Genomic DNA, 16,085 nt, shown 5'->3' with positions numbered 1-16,085 from the left:
CCTCTGTGTGCTTGAGTCCCCCGAGAAAACCCAGAGTAAGCAAGAGTGTGCAGTAAATACTTATAATCAACCAGAAAACAAAACACAAGAAACTCCATCACTGGATTGTACATAGCTCAAAGCTTGGCAGGGTGGGGCAGGGTGATGCAGCTGCCCCATCTTTTGGCAATAAATAGTTTAGGAAACTTGAAACCTTGGCCATTTGGGTTTTGTGTAAGTCTCAAACACTGATGAGTCCTGGCCACTCTTTGGACTGTGCAGCTGTGGGGCAGGTGACCCACTCACATGCGGAGGGTGGGCACAGACACAGGGAGGAGCCTGGAGTCCAGGGCTAGGGCAGTGGAGGTGGCAGCAGTGGGTGTGGTTATTGCTTGGAGGGGGTTCAGACTGCCGAGAACACACCACGGTGAGGTAAACGGCTTCGGGAATATTGGTGGCTGCGACAAGTGCACTAGTCACCAACATTCAGCACTTCTCCATCTTGCCCCAGCGGGCTCAGTGCATGCACCCTGGCATGGACTCCAGCTGGGGAAGACCACATGTAGCTTGAGGCTCAGTTGGCCCCGGAAGGGGCACTCTGCGCATTTGCCTCACACAGTTGGCCTGCATTGTCCCTCCAGAGTGTAGGCCTTGGTATGTGCCTCCCACTAACAGAAGCGCTGCCACCACCCAGAGGCCACTGTTTGAGGTAAGGGCAAGTGAACATGGTCCTGGGGAGCCTGAAGATGAGAATAGCCTTGCTCCCTCCAGATGAGCCAGGCTCCTTGAGCCTCCTGATTCCCTGCCAACCCAGCGAAGTGCCTGGAAAGGGACTATGCACCTGTGTACCAGGGGAGGGAGGCATGAGGTGTCAGGGCGGTGTGTTTGCATGTGAGGCCCTGTGGTCCCAGTGCAGGTGTGTCCAGATGTTGCGCCCCTGGTCTTTCTGGCTGTGGAGGCCCCACACGTGCTGAAGGAACTGGAGAGCAGGGCATGGGGCCTAGGCCGGGCTGTGGTCTGGGGATGTGGGTGCGGCAGCGGCTGCCAGCATGGGGACCACAGAAACAGACTGGACTAGATGTGGTGGGAAGAGTCTGTCCTCCAGGCCGGCTGCCAGCTTGTCCAGCATCTGTCCAGGGGGCCCAATGCATAGGCTTGAGCCAGGGCAGCCACTGCAGGGCTCCTCCTCGATGGCAGGGATGGCAGGCGCCGCAGGGACAGCCAGGTCATCACCTGTGTGGGTGTCGGATGTGCAGTCAACACTGTCACCACGGCGCAGGGGCGCACGCATGGGGCATGGGTCAGCCCCAGGTGGGGCAGGGGGTGCAGCATGTGCCCCGGGATCGCTGTGCTGCCGGCCCCGCTGCTGCCACTGCTTGCGCACGTGGGGATGCGGGTGTGCACGCGTGCGATGGCGTGCAGTGATGGGTGGGGCGTTGTCAAAGTGCGGATCGTGGCGCAGGAATTCATGAAAGAGCGCATCCGTCTTCTCATCCACGCTGTAGTCTCGGCGAGGGGCATGGCGGGGCCAGACGTGTGGGCCGCAAGGTCGGGTGGGTGCTTCAGCTGGGGCCCCCTCAAAACTGACCCCCATGGTGGCCATGTGGCCCGCGCTAGTGAAGGAGGAGCGCTTCTCGGGTAGGCTGGGAGGCCCATCTTCGCCTGCGCTGCGCCCCTCGATGCTGGCATAGCCACTGTCCATCTGTAGTAGCTTGCGTGACCCGCCCGCCTCACCATCCATGGACCGTGGTGTGGGTGGTGGTGAGAGAGGTGGGAAAGCTGGTGCGGTGCCCCCGGAACCCGAGCTGTCACCACTGCGTACCGAGTCACGATCGTTGCTGCTCTGGTCTGAGGCAGTGGCCGCGTGCAGCTCGAGGGAAGCACGCAGGCTCCAGATGTCATGATAGATTGTCTGGACCTGCTCAGAACCTGCATCCCGCTCACCATCTGACTCCTGCTGCTGCTGAGGCCCCCAGCCACTGCCGCCACCATTCTCTGGTGGGGACTCGGGACTCGCTCCTCCTGCTGGGCCTGCAGCCTCCTCTGCCTCTAGCCTGCAAGCCAGGCCACAGCGGTCAGAAGGCTGCACACACTCCACATCCCCTCCTTGGCCACCCTGCTGGGTCGGGGAGGATGGGCACTGATCGGGACCCTCTGGGCTTGGCCAGGTCCTGCAGAAGGAGCATTTTAAAAAATGCTACCTGTCTTGTTTGCTTTTGGGGTAAGCCCTGAGCTCTCCTGTAACCTGCTTTTCACCCAGGATGTTTCATAGTAGTGACTCAAGCACCTGTGGGCATGGGCCCTGGCTGGCTCCTCACCCAGAAAGAGTGATACTTTCCTCTGCGCTACCTTCTTCCTAACATCTTACTGTGTGAGGGGGCGGCAGGGGGGTACTAGCCAGGTAGGGTTCAACTGGGCCCCTACCCCTGCGTGACTGAATGTGTCATCTACCACCTTGGATTGATAAGGAACCAGGAGGATGACACACAATCAGAAGAAGGTCACCACCCAGACTGGGAAGTGCCCAAAAGTAGGAACCTTGCCCTCTACTGGATTCCCCATCCCATTGCTATGGGCCCAGAGCTTTAGGATAGCTACCCTTGGGGTGGGGGAGGTGTCCTGCTCCCAGAAATGGTCGACAGTTTCTGAGAAGAGGCCGTCCAGCCCTCAGAGGCATGGGCAGGGGGGAGAGGGTCCCTCAGGCTATGGACTCCACCGAGAAATGGCACTACCTGTGTGGGCATGGACCCCCAGCAGCCCTGCTTGAGTAGGTGTCCAATCCTGGGTGCCCCGGGGGCATCGTCCAGGACCCCACCCTCCACTAGCCCCTTACCTAGTTTCCCCCTGCTCCCCTCCTCCGGTCCATACTGGAGAGGTGGCCCCAGCGAGGCAGTCTCCAGGAGGGGTGGTGGTAACTGAGGGAAACTACCTCCTGTCCACAGGGCAGGGAGAGTGCTCCCTGGGCCACCTAGGGGGAACGGGGTGGGGCAGGGACCCACAGGCCCACCCCTAGCACCTCTATCTACTGAAAAATACCTGCCGAGAGTGGGGGGCGGGCTTGTGGGACTGGCCACAAAGGGGTGAGGGGGCGGGAAGGCCATGGTGGCGCCTGCGCTGGCAATGTACTGGATGAAGTCCACGTGGGGGGTGTCCCCCTCCTGCTCCATGCTCTCACTGGCTGCCCGCTGCCTCTGGAAGTGGTGCCGCTTGGGGGAGCCTGTGCAGAGGAAGGCACATCAGCCTGCCCAGGCCCCTCCCAGCCCTGAGCCCCACCCCCACCTCCAGGCCCAAGAGCACCAGCCTGGGCCAGGTGAGTGTGCACTATTGTGCAGGTGTGAATTGTGCCAAGGTGGTAGCAGTGCCCTGAGCATCCCTGGCAGAAGGGGGTGGCTGGGGCAAGAGCTTACATTGGACACCTGGTGGCAAGCACAACTACTAAAGCAGGGAGCGGGGCCGGGGGAGAGAGGTGAAGCCTTCTCTGCTGCCATTCCCACCCCTGCCTGTGGGCCCCTGGATAGGGGCCAGGACTCTCCTACGACCGAGGCCTAGGAGAGTCATCAGTGAGAAGGCCTCAGGGGTGGGGAGGACAGTCACCCAGCAAACAGGTTCTGGGTGCTTCCACACCTGCACTGACTACAATCACCTTCAGGAATCACGGCTGCCTCTCGGCTCCTGACAGGGCAGAGGAACAGGCCCTCCCCTCCTTGGCCAGGAGCACCTAGGCCAGAATTCACCCCATCTCTGGTACTGGCTGAAACCAGGCCCTAACAAGGGCCATGAACCTTCCCTCTCTCTCTTGACACTTCTTGTCCCCTCTCCCCACCTCTCCTGGCACTGGGCCCTGCCACCTCCTCCACAGGACAGCTGGCACATGTGTGGCCTGGCCTTGCCCGCTGAGCTCCCTTGAACAGGGCTGGTTACAGTTGTTGGTGCCTCTGTCAGAGCGGCCACTTCCCCATACCCCTGCATGTCCCTGCCTTGGGCTGAGAGAAAGGGGCCCCATATATGCCCAGAGGTCTGCAGGGTTGAAGGGCTGCTGTCATTCATTCAGGAGTGGCCAAATGGCCCCCCATCTGTTGTAAATAAAGTTTTATTGGTACATAGCCACACTTGTGCCCACGCTATAGTGACTGCTTGCCCATCACCACTGCACACTGCATACAGATGGTCTGACTGCAAAGCCAAAAACACTACTGTCTGGGGCCTCATAGGAGAAGCTCGGTGAATGGCCCTGGGCCCCTTGCCTGACCAGCTGAGACTTTGGGGCAGGCACCGGGAACCCTTCAGGAGCAGAACCCCCTCCCCCCGCAGGTTCCAGGCCTCTCACTCTATGGCTGCCTAGAGCGGGGTCCCTGGCGCTCACTCCCCCCAGAGGCCACAGCTCACCTCTCGTGTCTAGACTGGATGCCCGCTGGTTGGGCTCCAGCTTCCATTTCTTGACCTTGAAGTAAGGACTGGCCCCATCCAGGCTGGCATGGCGCCTCAGGCGGGTGAAGAACTGAAGGACTGGGCCCACCCCAGGGCCTGGGTCTGCCTCCCCAGGCCCCGCCGCAGCCCCCAGCCCAGGAGGCTTGGCGCTCCTGGCACCTGCATCCAGCTGGAGAGAAGAGAGATGCTCGCAGGCAGTAAAGCCTCTTCCCGACACGTCCCCTCACCCCATTGCTCAGGCCAAGTGCAGAGGGGTAGCAAGGAGCTCTCTCTTCCCCCCAGACCATGCCCTAGTGGCTCCCAAGAGCTCAGCCAGGTGATGGCCAGCTCTGCCCTCCGCAGCCCTGGACAGAGGTCCAATGGTGAGTGTCCAGGAACGGTCATCCCAGGGCTTGGGCTAGGTCCTGACCACACCCAGTCCTGCTACTCGAGTACCCTGTGCATGTGTGAGAACACGTGTGTGACATGGCTGAATGTGTCCCGTGTGCTGTGGGGACCAGGCTAGGGCAAGGAGAGACTTGGAGGGCAAGCCACGGGCTGAACTGTCCTGGAGCAGGACAGGAAGGAGCAGGGGACACATGGGGTCCTTACCGAGGTGCCTTCCCCAGAGTCGCTGGATGTGGAGGGGCTGATCTCAAAGTCAGCAGGACCTGTGGCTGGGTGGTAAGGGTCACCTGGCAGGGCGGAGCTGGGGCCCACGGAGTGGCCAGTGAGGGCCTTCCCCGGGGGCTGTGGGACAGAGCCAGGGTGGGGGAGGAAGCAGTGACAGGTCAAAGAGCATGGGTGGGTGGATGGGTGGGGGTATGCTGGGCCCAGCCACCCTCTGTGCACCCCAGCTAGCCGCCCTCCCAGTCCTGAGATGTGGGGCCAGGCCCCAGGTAGCAGGAAAGATGCCACCTGCTGGGTGAGAATGAGGGTGGGGGTCCCGCCTACCCAGCCTCGATCTGGCTGCCAGCCCCTTCACACTCACCTGGAATATGGCAAGGCTGGCCTTGGGGGTGGCAGTGGGGTGAGGCATGGTGGTTGCGCTGGCCTCGCCTGAGTCACACTCATGGATTGTGACAATCTTGAGGGGTGGCAGGTGTAGGTGGGTGAGACGGGCATTCTTCAGGTGGTGGAAGTCCCCCTCGGTCAGGGTGTACCTGTTCCCATCATGCTCACCTGTCACCACGCAGCCAGGCCCAATGCTGGGCCCCAGTCCACACTCTCAGCTGCCCTGTGGCCTGATCATCCACCCTACCAGGTCTAGGGGTAGCAGGGCACGAGCAGGCACTTGGCAGAGGTACAGCCCCACCCGGTGAGACCAGTGACGATACCTCTCAGGGGTCCCCTTACCGGCGGCCCTTGTCCTGCGCCTTCCGGCTCTGCTCAAACAGGGCTGCCTCATTGAAGGACACTCTGCGGCCAGTGGAGCTGGTGGACAGGAAGCGCTCGGTCTCGGCGTCCTGGCCCTCGGGGTCCTCCCCCCTCAATTCGGGGTCTGCGAGGAGAGCCAAGAGAGGGTGGGCCCCGGGTGGGCCGAGCCTGGTGCCAGCAGGTTGTGGGCAGGATGACAGCAGGGGAAGGAGCAAGGGGGGGGCCCCGACTGACCGCCAGGGACCACAGGGAGGTAGGCGGGCACTCGCTCATCCGCTCACACACTCACTCGCTCAGCATGCGCCTGTGAGCACCTACGCGTGGGCTTTAAGGAAACAGAGATGAGTCGGAATCGAGCTGCGCCCAGTCTGGTGGGGGAGACAGACAGACACAGCCGGTCAGGCGGCCCAGGGGTGGACGGGGCGGGGCCCGGGTGGAGGGCAGGGCCCGGGCAGCACCTCACCTTGGGCAGGGTGGGTGCCATTTTCCAGGTAGGTGGTGGTGGTCTTCTCTGCCTCCTCTGTGTCTCTGGGGTGGGACAGCAGGAGAGTAAGATGAGCCAGGGACCTTCAGGGCTTGTGCCCATGGGCGGTGTCCCAAGCTCACAGGAGCCTACCTGCTGGAACCTGGTCATGCACCCATCACCCCGAACGCCACTGTCCCTACACACCCGTGGTACACGTGTTCCTTGCAGGCACACTGAGGGCTCTGGGGAAGGCAACGGGGCAGTGGGCACGCACCTGTTGAGGCGCCGGTGGACCTCCCAACAGCGCCTGCACAGGAGCAGTACGCCAGACAGCACCACGAGCGTGCCCCCCACGAAGAGTGACATCACCACAACCACCAACACATAGTTGTCCAAGATGGGGTCGGGCTCCACCTGGGGGGCAGCAGGGGTCAGGTCCTGCCATGGACTCTAGTGGCCCTGACCCGCCGGTCCTACCTCCCCAACCCCAAAACTCACAGTTGGGTGGCCTGTGGTGTTGTCCCACGTTGTGTTCAGGGTGACCGTGGCGGTGGTGGTGGCAGCAGTGGCCATGGTGGCCGTGGGCTGCATTTTGAGGCGAGGAGGAGGGACCTGGGGGGGCGGGGCTTGCTCAGCACCAGCTCCCCAATAGTCCCTGCCCCCTCCCACATCCCCAGGAGTCACAGAGAGAGCCCACACAGGAGCAGTGACTCACAGAAACAACCCCCCCCCCAGATCAGCGCCCAGAGGGGACCTCCATCTCTCCATCTTTTAGATGGAGGTGTGTGCACATCAACAGCCTCCCCAGCCGGTGGGGCCTGACAGGCAAGGTAGCGCTGGGCCCTTGGGTGCCCTGCTCTGGAAAGGAGAAGCACCCCGAGAGGAATGGGGAAACTGAGGCTGTCAGCTCATGCCCGTGAGACCACAGGGCCTTGTGGGCCCAATCAGTGGAGAGGAAGGGGCTGCCTAAGCCCCAGGAGACTTGCTCTAGGCTACCAGGGACCGGGTAGATGGGGCGGTCCACCCGGAGAACAGGGCGGAGGAGCTGAACACTGGGACTCCAGAGTCTCTGAGGTCAAGCCCACCCCTGTCCACCAAACGCTAGTGGAAAAGGCCAAAGAAGGCGCATCTGTTCCCAGCCCTGAAAAGTCTGGTTCCCATGGTGACTGAGTGAGCAGGCCGAACTGGGGGAGTGAGGGGTGGGGAGGGTTGCCAGGGAGCACTTGGGGGGTGGGCAGAAGCGAAGAGGGGAGGGAGGCCTCCTGCAGGGGAGGCTCGAACGGGCTCTGGGCGGCAAGATGGCGGCTGCGCTCCTCACGGCGCGACGGTGCCCAGCCCGGGGCCGCACACCTCTGCCAGCAGCTTCTTACAGCTCGGGCCGGCTTGCCTTACAATGGGGGAAAACTAAGGCCGGGGAGGGGCCCGGCAATCGGGTAAGGGCCTGCCTGGACATTGCACCTGACCATCCTCCCAGCAGGTAGGACGGGGGCTCACTCTGGAACCTCAGGGAGCAGTCTGGGACCGGGATGACCAGCAGCCCGGAGTCGGCTCAGCGCGCGCCGTCTTTCCCCAGAGGAAAGGGAAAGCCGTGCACAGGCTCCAGCATCCCCAATTCTCTCGGGTTTTGACCCCACGCGATAGCAGAGGAAACTGAGGCCCAGAGAAGGGGAGGGTACTGGCGCTCGGGGTCAAAAGCTGGCCGTGGGTCCCCGGTATCCTCGCGGGGAGGGCGCCTACATGTAGTTCGGGAAATGAGTTCAGGCTGGAGGAGGGGACAGAGGCGCTTGGACATGACAGTAGACCAGTAAAGACGGCAGGAGGCGGAGAGGGAAGAGAGGTGGACGCTCGCGGGTAGGCGGGGACGGGAACCGAGTGCGGGAGTTCCCCACGAGCCAGCCCCTGAGGTCCAGACGGGCCTCGGCTCCCCGAGATCGTTGGCCACCGCGCCCAATCCTGCGCTCCCATTAGGGCCTGGGGGCGGGATGGAGAGCGAGGAGAGGCAGAAAGCCGGACTCCAGGCGTATCTCAATCTCGGGCTGAGGCAGGAGGCGGGTGTCCCTCTTCGGGCTGCAGAGCCCCGCAAGTTGGCCCCCACGCCCGCCCCGACTCCTCTGCTCCCTCCCTCGGGCCTCGCCGGGAAGGGACGGTGGTCCCGAACCAGGGCGGGCCCCGCAGCCGGCCATGATTTTGGGCTGCGCGGCCCCAGCATGCCCCCGCCCGCCCCGGTTCGGCCCCGGGCCCGCCGCGCCTACCTCAGCGCCGGGACGCGCGGCCCATGGGCGGCGGGCGGGCGGATGCGCGGCGCTCCCGGCTGGCTCCGGCGTCCGGTGGCCGCCGAGCAGGAGAATTTATGAATGGAGAGCCCGGCGCGCGGGGGAGGCAGGCGCGTGAGGAGGGGACGCACACGTGACCGCATTGGCTGCGAGCCCGCTCCCACCCGCTGGATGCTGCCAGGTCCCCGGCCGCCCACCCCCGCCGCGCTCGTCGCCGCGTCTGGCTCGGTCCGCGCTGGCCACAGCCTCCCCTTCCCTTCCGGCGGGGTCGGGAGGCGGAGCCTGCGCTCCCGGGCTCCCCCTCCTCATGCGGAGCCGCCCTCTCCCGCGACGGCTAATCTCCGCCCCCATCCCCTGCAGCGAGACTCCCCGACCCTTCCCGAGGTCCCAAAGCGGGTACTTTCTGGGATGCATGACTCCCTCCAACCTGGGGCTCTGGGGTGCATAGAGTGCCCTTCCTTCGCTTCCCCCAATCTGGGGTTCTCCAGGGTGCACAACCCAAGGAGTCGGCCACATATACCCCATTTCTTCCCATATGTGGGCGGCACTGTCAGGGCTTATCGTGCGCCCTGCCTTGTTCGGATGAGCAAAGAATAGAATACAATCTGTGCTGAATGCCACCAGAGCCTGCCAAGTGCTGGTGACATCAGGACTACCCTGAAGAACCCCTACGCCTGGCCAACCCCAAAGCTGCTACCCCTTCTCTTTATCCAACTCTTACCTCGTCTTTCTAGAGGGGGCTACCAGCCTAATCCTGGTCTCATCCCAGCTACCCACAGTGGCAGCCCTCCAGGGAAAGCCCACGCTGCTCAGTGATGCCCAAAACTCAGTTCAACCTGTTGGCCTTTGCACTTGCAGGTACCTGGCCAGGACTGCTCTTTTCCTGCTCAGCACAAAGAGTCCCTCCTTTGCCCCCTCCAACCCTTCCCAAATGCCAAAGCCTCCTTGCAGCTCCTCTTGGCTACCTCTGCTAACATGGCAAAAACCAACCCCCATTCCTGTGCCCTGCAGCGTTTTGTTTCTCTCTGTGGCCCACTCCTTTACATGCTTCTGTGTGTTGTGTCCTTGCTCACCTCTGACCTCACTACACGGTGGGCTCCAAGAGCAGCAGCTCATTCACAGCTGGGTCTCCAGGCATAGCAAAGGGGGCTGACACCCTGGAGGAAAGAGCTTGTCCAGTGGATGAAAGGCTGACACCACTAAAGGAGAGCAAGGGGCAGCCCTGTGGATAAATACCCAGGAAATGTTGGCTCCAAGCAAGTAGGAATGGCATGTGCAAAGGCCCTGAGATAGAAAGGCATGTTTGCAGATCAACGTATTGGACAGAGCAGGAGAAACCATTTTTGGTTCCCGGTATTGGAATGGCATGGTCCCTCTGGCTGTGTGTGTGGAGGCTCCCTTGGTGAAGCCTGGGGCCATACAAGAGTGATGGTGGCCACAGTGGCCAAGCTGGGTGGACAGGCCTTGTCAGTGGATCCACCAGAGAATTCCAGGATAACCACAGGTTTGGGACCTGAGTACCAAACAGGTGGTGCCCTTTACCTGTATGCCACCCTGGAGTGGGAATTGGAGAGAAGTCCAATGGATGGGTGTGAGGAACTGAAAAATTAGGACGCCATATGGGTTCCGGGGCTGTGAGATAGGTCGAGCTGCGCACAGGACACACCCTAGACACATAAGTAGGGCTTACCTCTGAGGCACACACCAACCAGAGACAGGATGCCCAGGGCACTGGGACGGATACCCTGAGTGTCCCTCACAGTCAGCCTGGAGGGAGCGCCTTAGACCTGGATGCTGAGAGGCGGGGGCGCGGGCACAGCTCCTGCCTGGACCCCTGCAGGGAGCTGGGGCTCGCACCTCTGGGACTGAGGAGCCCCCACAGCAACTGTGTCGCATACCACATACATGCCCAGTACCAGGCCCAGATATGACACACCCTCTCTTGCGCCCCCCACCCGTCCGCTCCTCGAACAAGGTCCTTCCCGTCTGACCCGGACTCTGCATTTTCCCGGTGTCCAAGGTGGGGGCCTAGGGGCCGGATTCCGACCTGTGCGCAACAATGTGGGGGCGGGGAGATGACATCAGCGCCGCCAGCGAGGCTGCGCGGGCCGCGGTGACGTTAGCGGAGCCCGGGGCCGCCATCGCACGCACCCTTGCGACAGCAGCGCGCGTGGGCGGTGGCCGGGATGAGAGCATCTCCGGGCGCAGGTCGCCCTCTGGCGGCCGTCGCGGGGATTGCAACTGAACCAGGCCCGCACCACCGGGCGTTTGTCCGCGCTGGACCCTCTGCCTGGGATGCTGTTCCCGAGACGCCTGCACCGCCTCAATTACAACCTGCCCCATCCCGTCCCCCATACTCTGCCGCTGCTTCTCTCTCTCTCTTTTTAGTATTAATCACGTCTCAACATACTACATGACTTATTACGTTGTTTGTAAAACGCCCCCACCACCCCACAACAGAAGAGGAATCTCGGTATTTCTCCGATGTCTCTCCAGTGCCTGGCATCCAATAAACGTCCTCCCAAGACGAATCGTCTAACCGACCGCGCTTCCCGACACGACCAGAGGACTGGAACCTGGGCCAGAAAGAAACTACAACTTTCAGCATGCCGCGCGCCCAGCGGCGCGACGTCATCAACGTCGCGCGCGGCCCGCCGGTAGTCGTAGTTCGCGCGTGCGCCCTCGCTTGGAATCCTTCTCCCAGACGTCCCCGCGCGTTGCCCTTCTCGCCCTCCAGGCAACCTGCGTTTGGCTGGGTTTCCACTATCGCAGTTCACCCGTCGCCGCCATGCTGTCCTCTTCGCTGCTCCGCCGCCCTGGCCTGAGTCGCCTCGTGCGCCAGGTCCGCGCCTACGCCGAGGCCGCCGCCGCCCCGGCCCCCGCCGCGGGCCCGGGACAAATGTCCTTTACCTTCGCCTCACCCACGCAGGTGAGAACGCTATTCCGGACCCCGGACTCGCGCCCCTTCCCGGTGTGGTCTGGGTCCGAGTCCTTCAACTTCCATTCCGGACCCGGGATCCGAATCCCTCAGCACCCAGGTCTCTGACACCCATTCCGGAGTCCAGACCCATGCTCTTCTTTCGTGTGGTCCGGGTCTGAGGCCCCCCAACCTCCCGAACTCTTGGGCCTTTCACGTGAATTCAGACTCCCAAGGGCCGTACCTGCTTCTCGAGTTGGCAATGCCCCTCGCTGCAGGCAGCTCTCCGAGAAAAGCGCCTCCTAAGTGCCTCTCGCGGGCAGGCACCTTCTTGTGCCCTTACAGCATCTGCTTGCCCAAGGGCTTGGATAGCTGGATTTGTTCTCACCGATGACGGTACTGAGGCCTTGTCTGAGGACAAAAATGCAAGCGTCTGCCCCAGTGCGTTTGCTTCTGGGTCCCCCATCAGCACCCAGTCCTGCCTTGGTCACTTACTGCAGGAGAGAGAGAGTTCCAAATGGCATGGTGTGGGAGTGGCCTTCAGTGACCCATTCCCCTTGTGTTTTCTCCAGGTATTCTTCAATGGTGCCAACGTCCGGCAGGTGGATGTGCCCACGCAGACCGGAGCCTTTGGTATCCTGGCTGCCCACGTGCCCACCCTGCAGGTCCTGCGGCCAGGTTTGGTTGTTGTCCACGCTGAGGATGGCACCACCTCCAAATACTTTGGTGAGTTGAGTAGGAAGGCAGAGAGTCAGGGCTGGGCAGGGCTGCCCTGAGCACACAATGAAAAGCAAACCAGGAGCACTGTGCGCCCCCTAGTTCAGGACTGGCTGTGGTTAATTGGCATGTAGTGGGTCGGGGAGGGTGACATGCTGGGAAGGGAAGTAAAACCTACCAGGGAGGGGGTCCACACATTTGTGTAGGAAGAAACCAGCTCTACACAGGCTTTCTTTCTACCAGTATCCATCTCCAATGCTGCAGCTGGGATTTGAACCTAGTCCCTGCTCACCCCTCACACTGGCTCAGCCATTGGGCTGGTGGGTGAAGGGAAGGGGCTGTGTCCCTGTGTCCTCTACAGGTGTGCATCCCCCATGCTGAACCCCAGGGCCCCCATGGGGCTGCTGTACTGGCTCTGGAGTTAACGGTTTTCCTCAAGCCTAGGTTTGGCGTTTTCATTCCCCTCCTCCCGCAGTGAGCAGTGGCTCGGTCACAGTGAACGCTGATTCATCAGTGCAGTTACTGGCGGAAGAGGCTGTGACACTGGACATGCTGGACTTGGGGGTGAGTGTCGGGAAACTCAGGCACCGAGCAGACACGAGCTGTTTTGAGAGCTCCTGCTTCAGGGTGGAGGGGCAGACTGGGGACCCTGCTTGGCCCTCACCCACCACCCACCCGCTGCAGGCGGCTAAGGCAAACTTGGAGAAGGCACAGTCGGAGCTGTCGGGGGCAGCGGACGAGGTTGCGAGGGCTGAGATCCAAATCCGTATGGAGGCCAGTGAGGCCCTGGTGAAGGCTCTGGAGTAGGCGGTGCGTGCCCCTTGCCTGCGTCCACAGGGAAACAGGCCCAGAGCTGGATGGACTGTGGGTCCAATATAACTGGGGGTGGAGCAACCCTCCTGGGGGCAGCCATCCTTGCCAAGGAGGCTGCTAGGCACAGCACAGTGCCAGCTTCTGCCCAGAGCACACCTACTAGGTCCAGGCCTGGTGGCTGGGGCTAGGGCTCAGAGACCCTGTTCTGCCCTTGGGGGCATTGTCACCGCGGGGGCTCGCCTTCTGTTTCCCAAGATCCCACCACCTGACCTGCTGCCCCACCACTCCTATCCCTGCAGACCCTGCAGCAGAGACCTGTTCCCAGCCGCCGCCTCTGCACAGCCTGCCCCCAGCCCACACCTCATTAAAGACCAGGGACCCCACTTGTGTGCACTGATTTTTGTCTCCTGCCTAGGGTGGTAGGTTTGGGATACTGTCCTCCCTGTGAGGTAGGGCCTTGGGGCCTTGGAGGTTGTTGCTTAAGAGATCCCTGGGGTCCTGCAGTAAACTGAGAAGTGGGGGTGTACAGACAGCAGAGCTAGGCTGGATGGTGGGTGGGTACTCGCCTTCACTCCAAGAGGATGGGGAGAGGCAAAGGTAATCTGCCAGGCATGGAGACAGCAGGGGAGGGGTGGCTATGGCTCCTGGGCCAGGCACAGAACTGTCAGGCTTCAGGCTGTAACATCTGCCCTGTGGGCTCCCAGGCCCTGACCCTGGCCTGGCCACACTGGGAAGGGGCGGGGCGGGGCGGGGCGGGCCCCACCCTCAGCTAGCCTGGCCTGTGGGTGGCCCTGACTGGCTTAGTGCCTGATCTCCAGTGGTGCTGGCACCTCCATGGCACCTAGGCTCTTAGACCTGCCCCAGATGGGGTGAAGCATCTGGATGGGAGCAACCCTGGCTCTGCACAGCTTCATGGCTACTCCACCTCTCTTTTGCAACCCTGGGACTATCCCAGACTCAAGCTCCAGGTGGCAGGTAGGAAGGGGATTTCAGGGCAGGGGTCTCCTTGACCCCTCCCCACCCTGAGCCTGAGCAGTGCTGGCAGAGTCCCAGGGTATGACTGCAGGAGAGCCTGAGCCTCCATGTGTGTCACTGGCAGCCAGGAGGTGACAAGGAGACCACCCCAGGGTGTGTCAGCACGAATATGCTGTGCACTTGTGCGTCACCATCTCATGCAAATGACTGTCCCATACCTATGTTTGAGGTTCGACATGGTGGGACATGTTTGTGTGGGGACCTCCAGGTGAGCTCATGGCTCTGGGGGGGATGTCATATCTGAGTCTCCCTACTCTGACTGGTGGGGCCCAAGCATCAGGCCCTCACTTCCCAGGAACCCCCATCCCAGAGAAGGCTGTCACAGCCATGAGGTCACAGGTGCAGCCCCACCCCTCCCAGTCCCTGCTCATAGCTCAGCTCTTAAAAGAGTTTCTGGCTAGCCCAGGTGCTCTAAATAAGATGGGGAGGTTGGGGGAGGAGGGAGATCGCCAAGCTGCTGGGCCAGTAGCCTCCAAACCAGGAACCGTGTGCCTGAGAGGCCTCAGCCTGTAACTGGGGGACAGCTGGATTCAAGACCCTCCAGCACAGCAAAGGCTCTGTGGGAGACATGTAAGTGAACCTTATGGACACCCCTGCCCAACATGGGCCGGAGGGAACAGCCCATGCTAGGTGGGCCAAGACTTGAGGTAGGTCACAGTGCCAGGAACAAGGGGTCACAAAGTCTTCCACAGGGCAGGCTTAGGGCCTGGTGGGGGAAGGAAGGGGGTCCCCTGGTACATCCTTACCACACCCTGGGACAGCCTTGATGAACAAGGGGATGCTCTAAACGGGAAGGAACAGAAAGTAAGTCAACTAGTAGGTTTAGTAACTTGTTACCTGCAGAGCAAGGTTAGGGTCACGGCCCCTCCTGAGAACAACCCCCACTCAAGTATGTGTGAACCAAAGGACCCGGCAGCATCAGGGACTGGCCTCAGGTCACATCCCTGCCCACCCCAGCAGCAATACTTCCAACCCTGCCCCTCCAGCGTTCAGGTGCTCTGGCCTCAGAGCTCAGCTCCCTCTGCCACCTCCATGCTCCCTCTGGAAGCAGAGCCACAACCTGAAGCCACTTGAGCCTGCAGAGCCTTGCATTGGCTATTCCCAGTTCTTGGAGCACCATCCTTTATGGCAAACTCCTATCCCTCAATCCCAGCCTCTGCAGGGCTGAGTGCCTGGGTGTGCCTGTGGGGGCGTAGGGGGACAGGAGGATTGGGTGGTAGCAGAAAGGAGACCTGCAAAGGAACAGCCCTAGGAGTGCCCAGGGCAAGGGTGGGGGTGGAGGTGGAGGGATAAAACAGTTAAGTGGACGCTGGGTGATGAGTAGAGCTTGGGGTCTTCTGGACAGGAGGACCGAGAGGACCCCACTTCTAACCAGGCTCATCCTTAGAAAGCTCCCTCCCTACCCAGGGCAATCCGCAGGGGGACGACATGTTACGTTCCTACCTGTTCAGCTTCAGTTTCCACCACCTGTAAAATGGGTGTGGGGGTTATGCCCACCCCAAAGCCTGGGCGCCAGCCTGTGACCTTGCATTAATGAATGACACCACTGGGTCTAGGTGAGGGCCCCACACCATAGACTCCAGAACGTGCCCTCTGGAGCCTCATTCCACCCCACGGCAACGGGAGAAACAGGCTCCAGAGGCCAATACCCTACCGAAGTTACACAGCGCGTGGTTTGTGGTGACTGGTTGCACAAGGCAGGCCTGGCGCTGGTTAATCGCTCCTCCATAAATGCCCTCTGAGGTCACCGTTAAGGGACGCGGGAGAACGCCTGCCTGGGCAACTGGCTCAGGCACCCCCACAACAGGCAGGTGACTACGGCCTATTTTCCTGGACCCGCGGCCGCTGACTCAGGCTCCCCTTCCCGCACCCCACGCGGGCGCCCCCAGGCGGAGGCACAAAGCCTGGGGTGGAGCGAGGAACCCGGCTGTGCACCCGAAACCGCGCGTCCCAGGAGCCCGAAGAGGGGTGCGGCCGACGATGACCTGGGGTTCAGCGGCATTCAAGGAGCGCCCACATTTATGGGGCGAGTGGTCAGGCCGGGAGGCGCCCCAGGGCCTTGGCCGGCGGGCAGGGGCGGGAGCCGGCCTGCGTCACCACC

At 61.8% G+C, this 16,085-nt stretch overlaps 2 protein-coding genes across 10 annotated transcripts; one reads left to right on the top strand and one right to left on the bottom strand.

The window, feature by feature from the left end:
• Positions 1–48: 48 nt before the first annotated feature.
• Positions 49–10,872, bottom strand: CBARP (CACN subunit beta associated regulatory protein). 8 transcript variants are annotated; one of them, XM_019657298.1, is made up of 12 exons: positions 10,193–10,872; positions 9,576–9,724; positions 6,728–6,841; positions 6,504–6,643; positions 6,227–6,291; positions 6,082–6,131; positions 5,743–5,887; positions 5,378–5,549; positions 4,999–5,136; positions 4,366–4,576; positions 2,578–3,196; positions 49–2,033 (listed from the first exon to the last, which is right to left on the bottom strand). In XM_019657298.1, the coding sequence occupies exons 2-12, from the start codon at positions 9,616–9,618 to the stop codon at positions 980–982; spliced, it is 2,751 nt and encodes a 916-aa protein (XP_019512843.1). In that variant the 5' UTR covers positions 9,619–9,724; positions 10,193–10,872; the 3' UTR covers positions 49–979. The 8 variants fall into 8 exon arrangements, with proteins under 8 accessions (XP_019512843.1, XP_019512849.1, XP_019512848.1 ...); XM_019657304.1 differs by having other exon boundaries at positions 3,016–3,196; XM_019657303.1 differs by lacking the exon at positions 4,999–5,136.
• A 325-nt stretch (positions 10,873–11,197) lies between these two features.
• On the top strand, positions 11,198–13,332 carry ATP5F1D (ATP synthase F1 subunit delta). 2 transcript variants are annotated; one of them, XM_019657316.1, is made up of 5 exons: positions 11,198–11,431; positions 11,992–12,145; positions 12,612–12,700; positions 12,821–12,946; positions 13,249–13,332. In XM_019657316.1, the coding sequence occupies exons 1-4, from the start codon at positions 11,291–11,293 to the stop codon at positions 12,941–12,943; spliced, it is 507 nt and encodes a 168-aa protein (XP_019512861.1). In that variant the 5' UTR covers positions 11,198–11,290; the 3' UTR covers positions 12,944–12,946; positions 13,249–13,332. The 2 variants fall into 2 exon arrangements, with proteins under 2 accessions (XP_019512861.1, XP_019512862.1); XM_019657317.1 differs by lacking the exon at positions 12,821–12,946.
• The last annotated feature ends 2,753 nt before the right edge of the window (positions 13,333–16,085 follow it).

This window comes from Hipposideros armiger, unplaced genomic scaffold (genome assembly GCF_001890085.2).
Source record: "Hipposideros armiger isolate ML-2016 unplaced genomic scaffold, ASM189008v1 scaffold_275, whole genome shotgun sequence".
In the NCBI taxonomy this organism is placed as follows: domain Eukaryota; kingdom Metazoa; phylum Chordata; class Mammalia; order Chiroptera; family Hipposideridae; genus Hipposideros; species Hipposideros armiger.
This window is presented reverse-complemented; position numbering and strand designations above follow the sequence as displayed.

Excerpts from the sequence above, each read along its gene's own strand:
- CBARP (XM_019657298.1), bottom strand. The coding sequence starts at position 9,618 with ATGAGCTGCTGCTCTTGGAGCCCACCGTGTAGTGAGGTCAGAG. Across the intron at positions 5,888-6,081 it reads TGTTTCCTTAAAGCCCACGC|ACCCCGAATTGAGGGGGGAG; the intron begins GTAGGTGCTCAC and ends CTCTCCTCGCAG. Across the intron at positions 5,550-5,742 it reads GCGCAGGACAAGGGCCGCCG|GTACACCCTGACCGAGGGGG; the intron begins GTAAGGGGACCC and ends TGATGGGAACAG.
- ATP5F1D (XM_019657316.1), top strand. The coding sequence starts at position 11,291 with ATGCTGTCCTCTTCGCTGCTCCGCCGCCCTGGCCTGAGTCGCCTCGTG. Across the intron at positions 12,146-12,611 it reads CACCACCTCCAAATACTTTG|TGAGCAGTGGCTCGGTCACA; the intron begins GTGAGTTGAGTA and ends CTCCTCCCGCAG. Across the intron at positions 12,701-12,820 it reads TGGACATGCTGGACTTGGGG|GCGGCTAAGGCAAACTTGGA; the intron begins GTGAGTGTCGGG and ends CACCCGCTGCAG.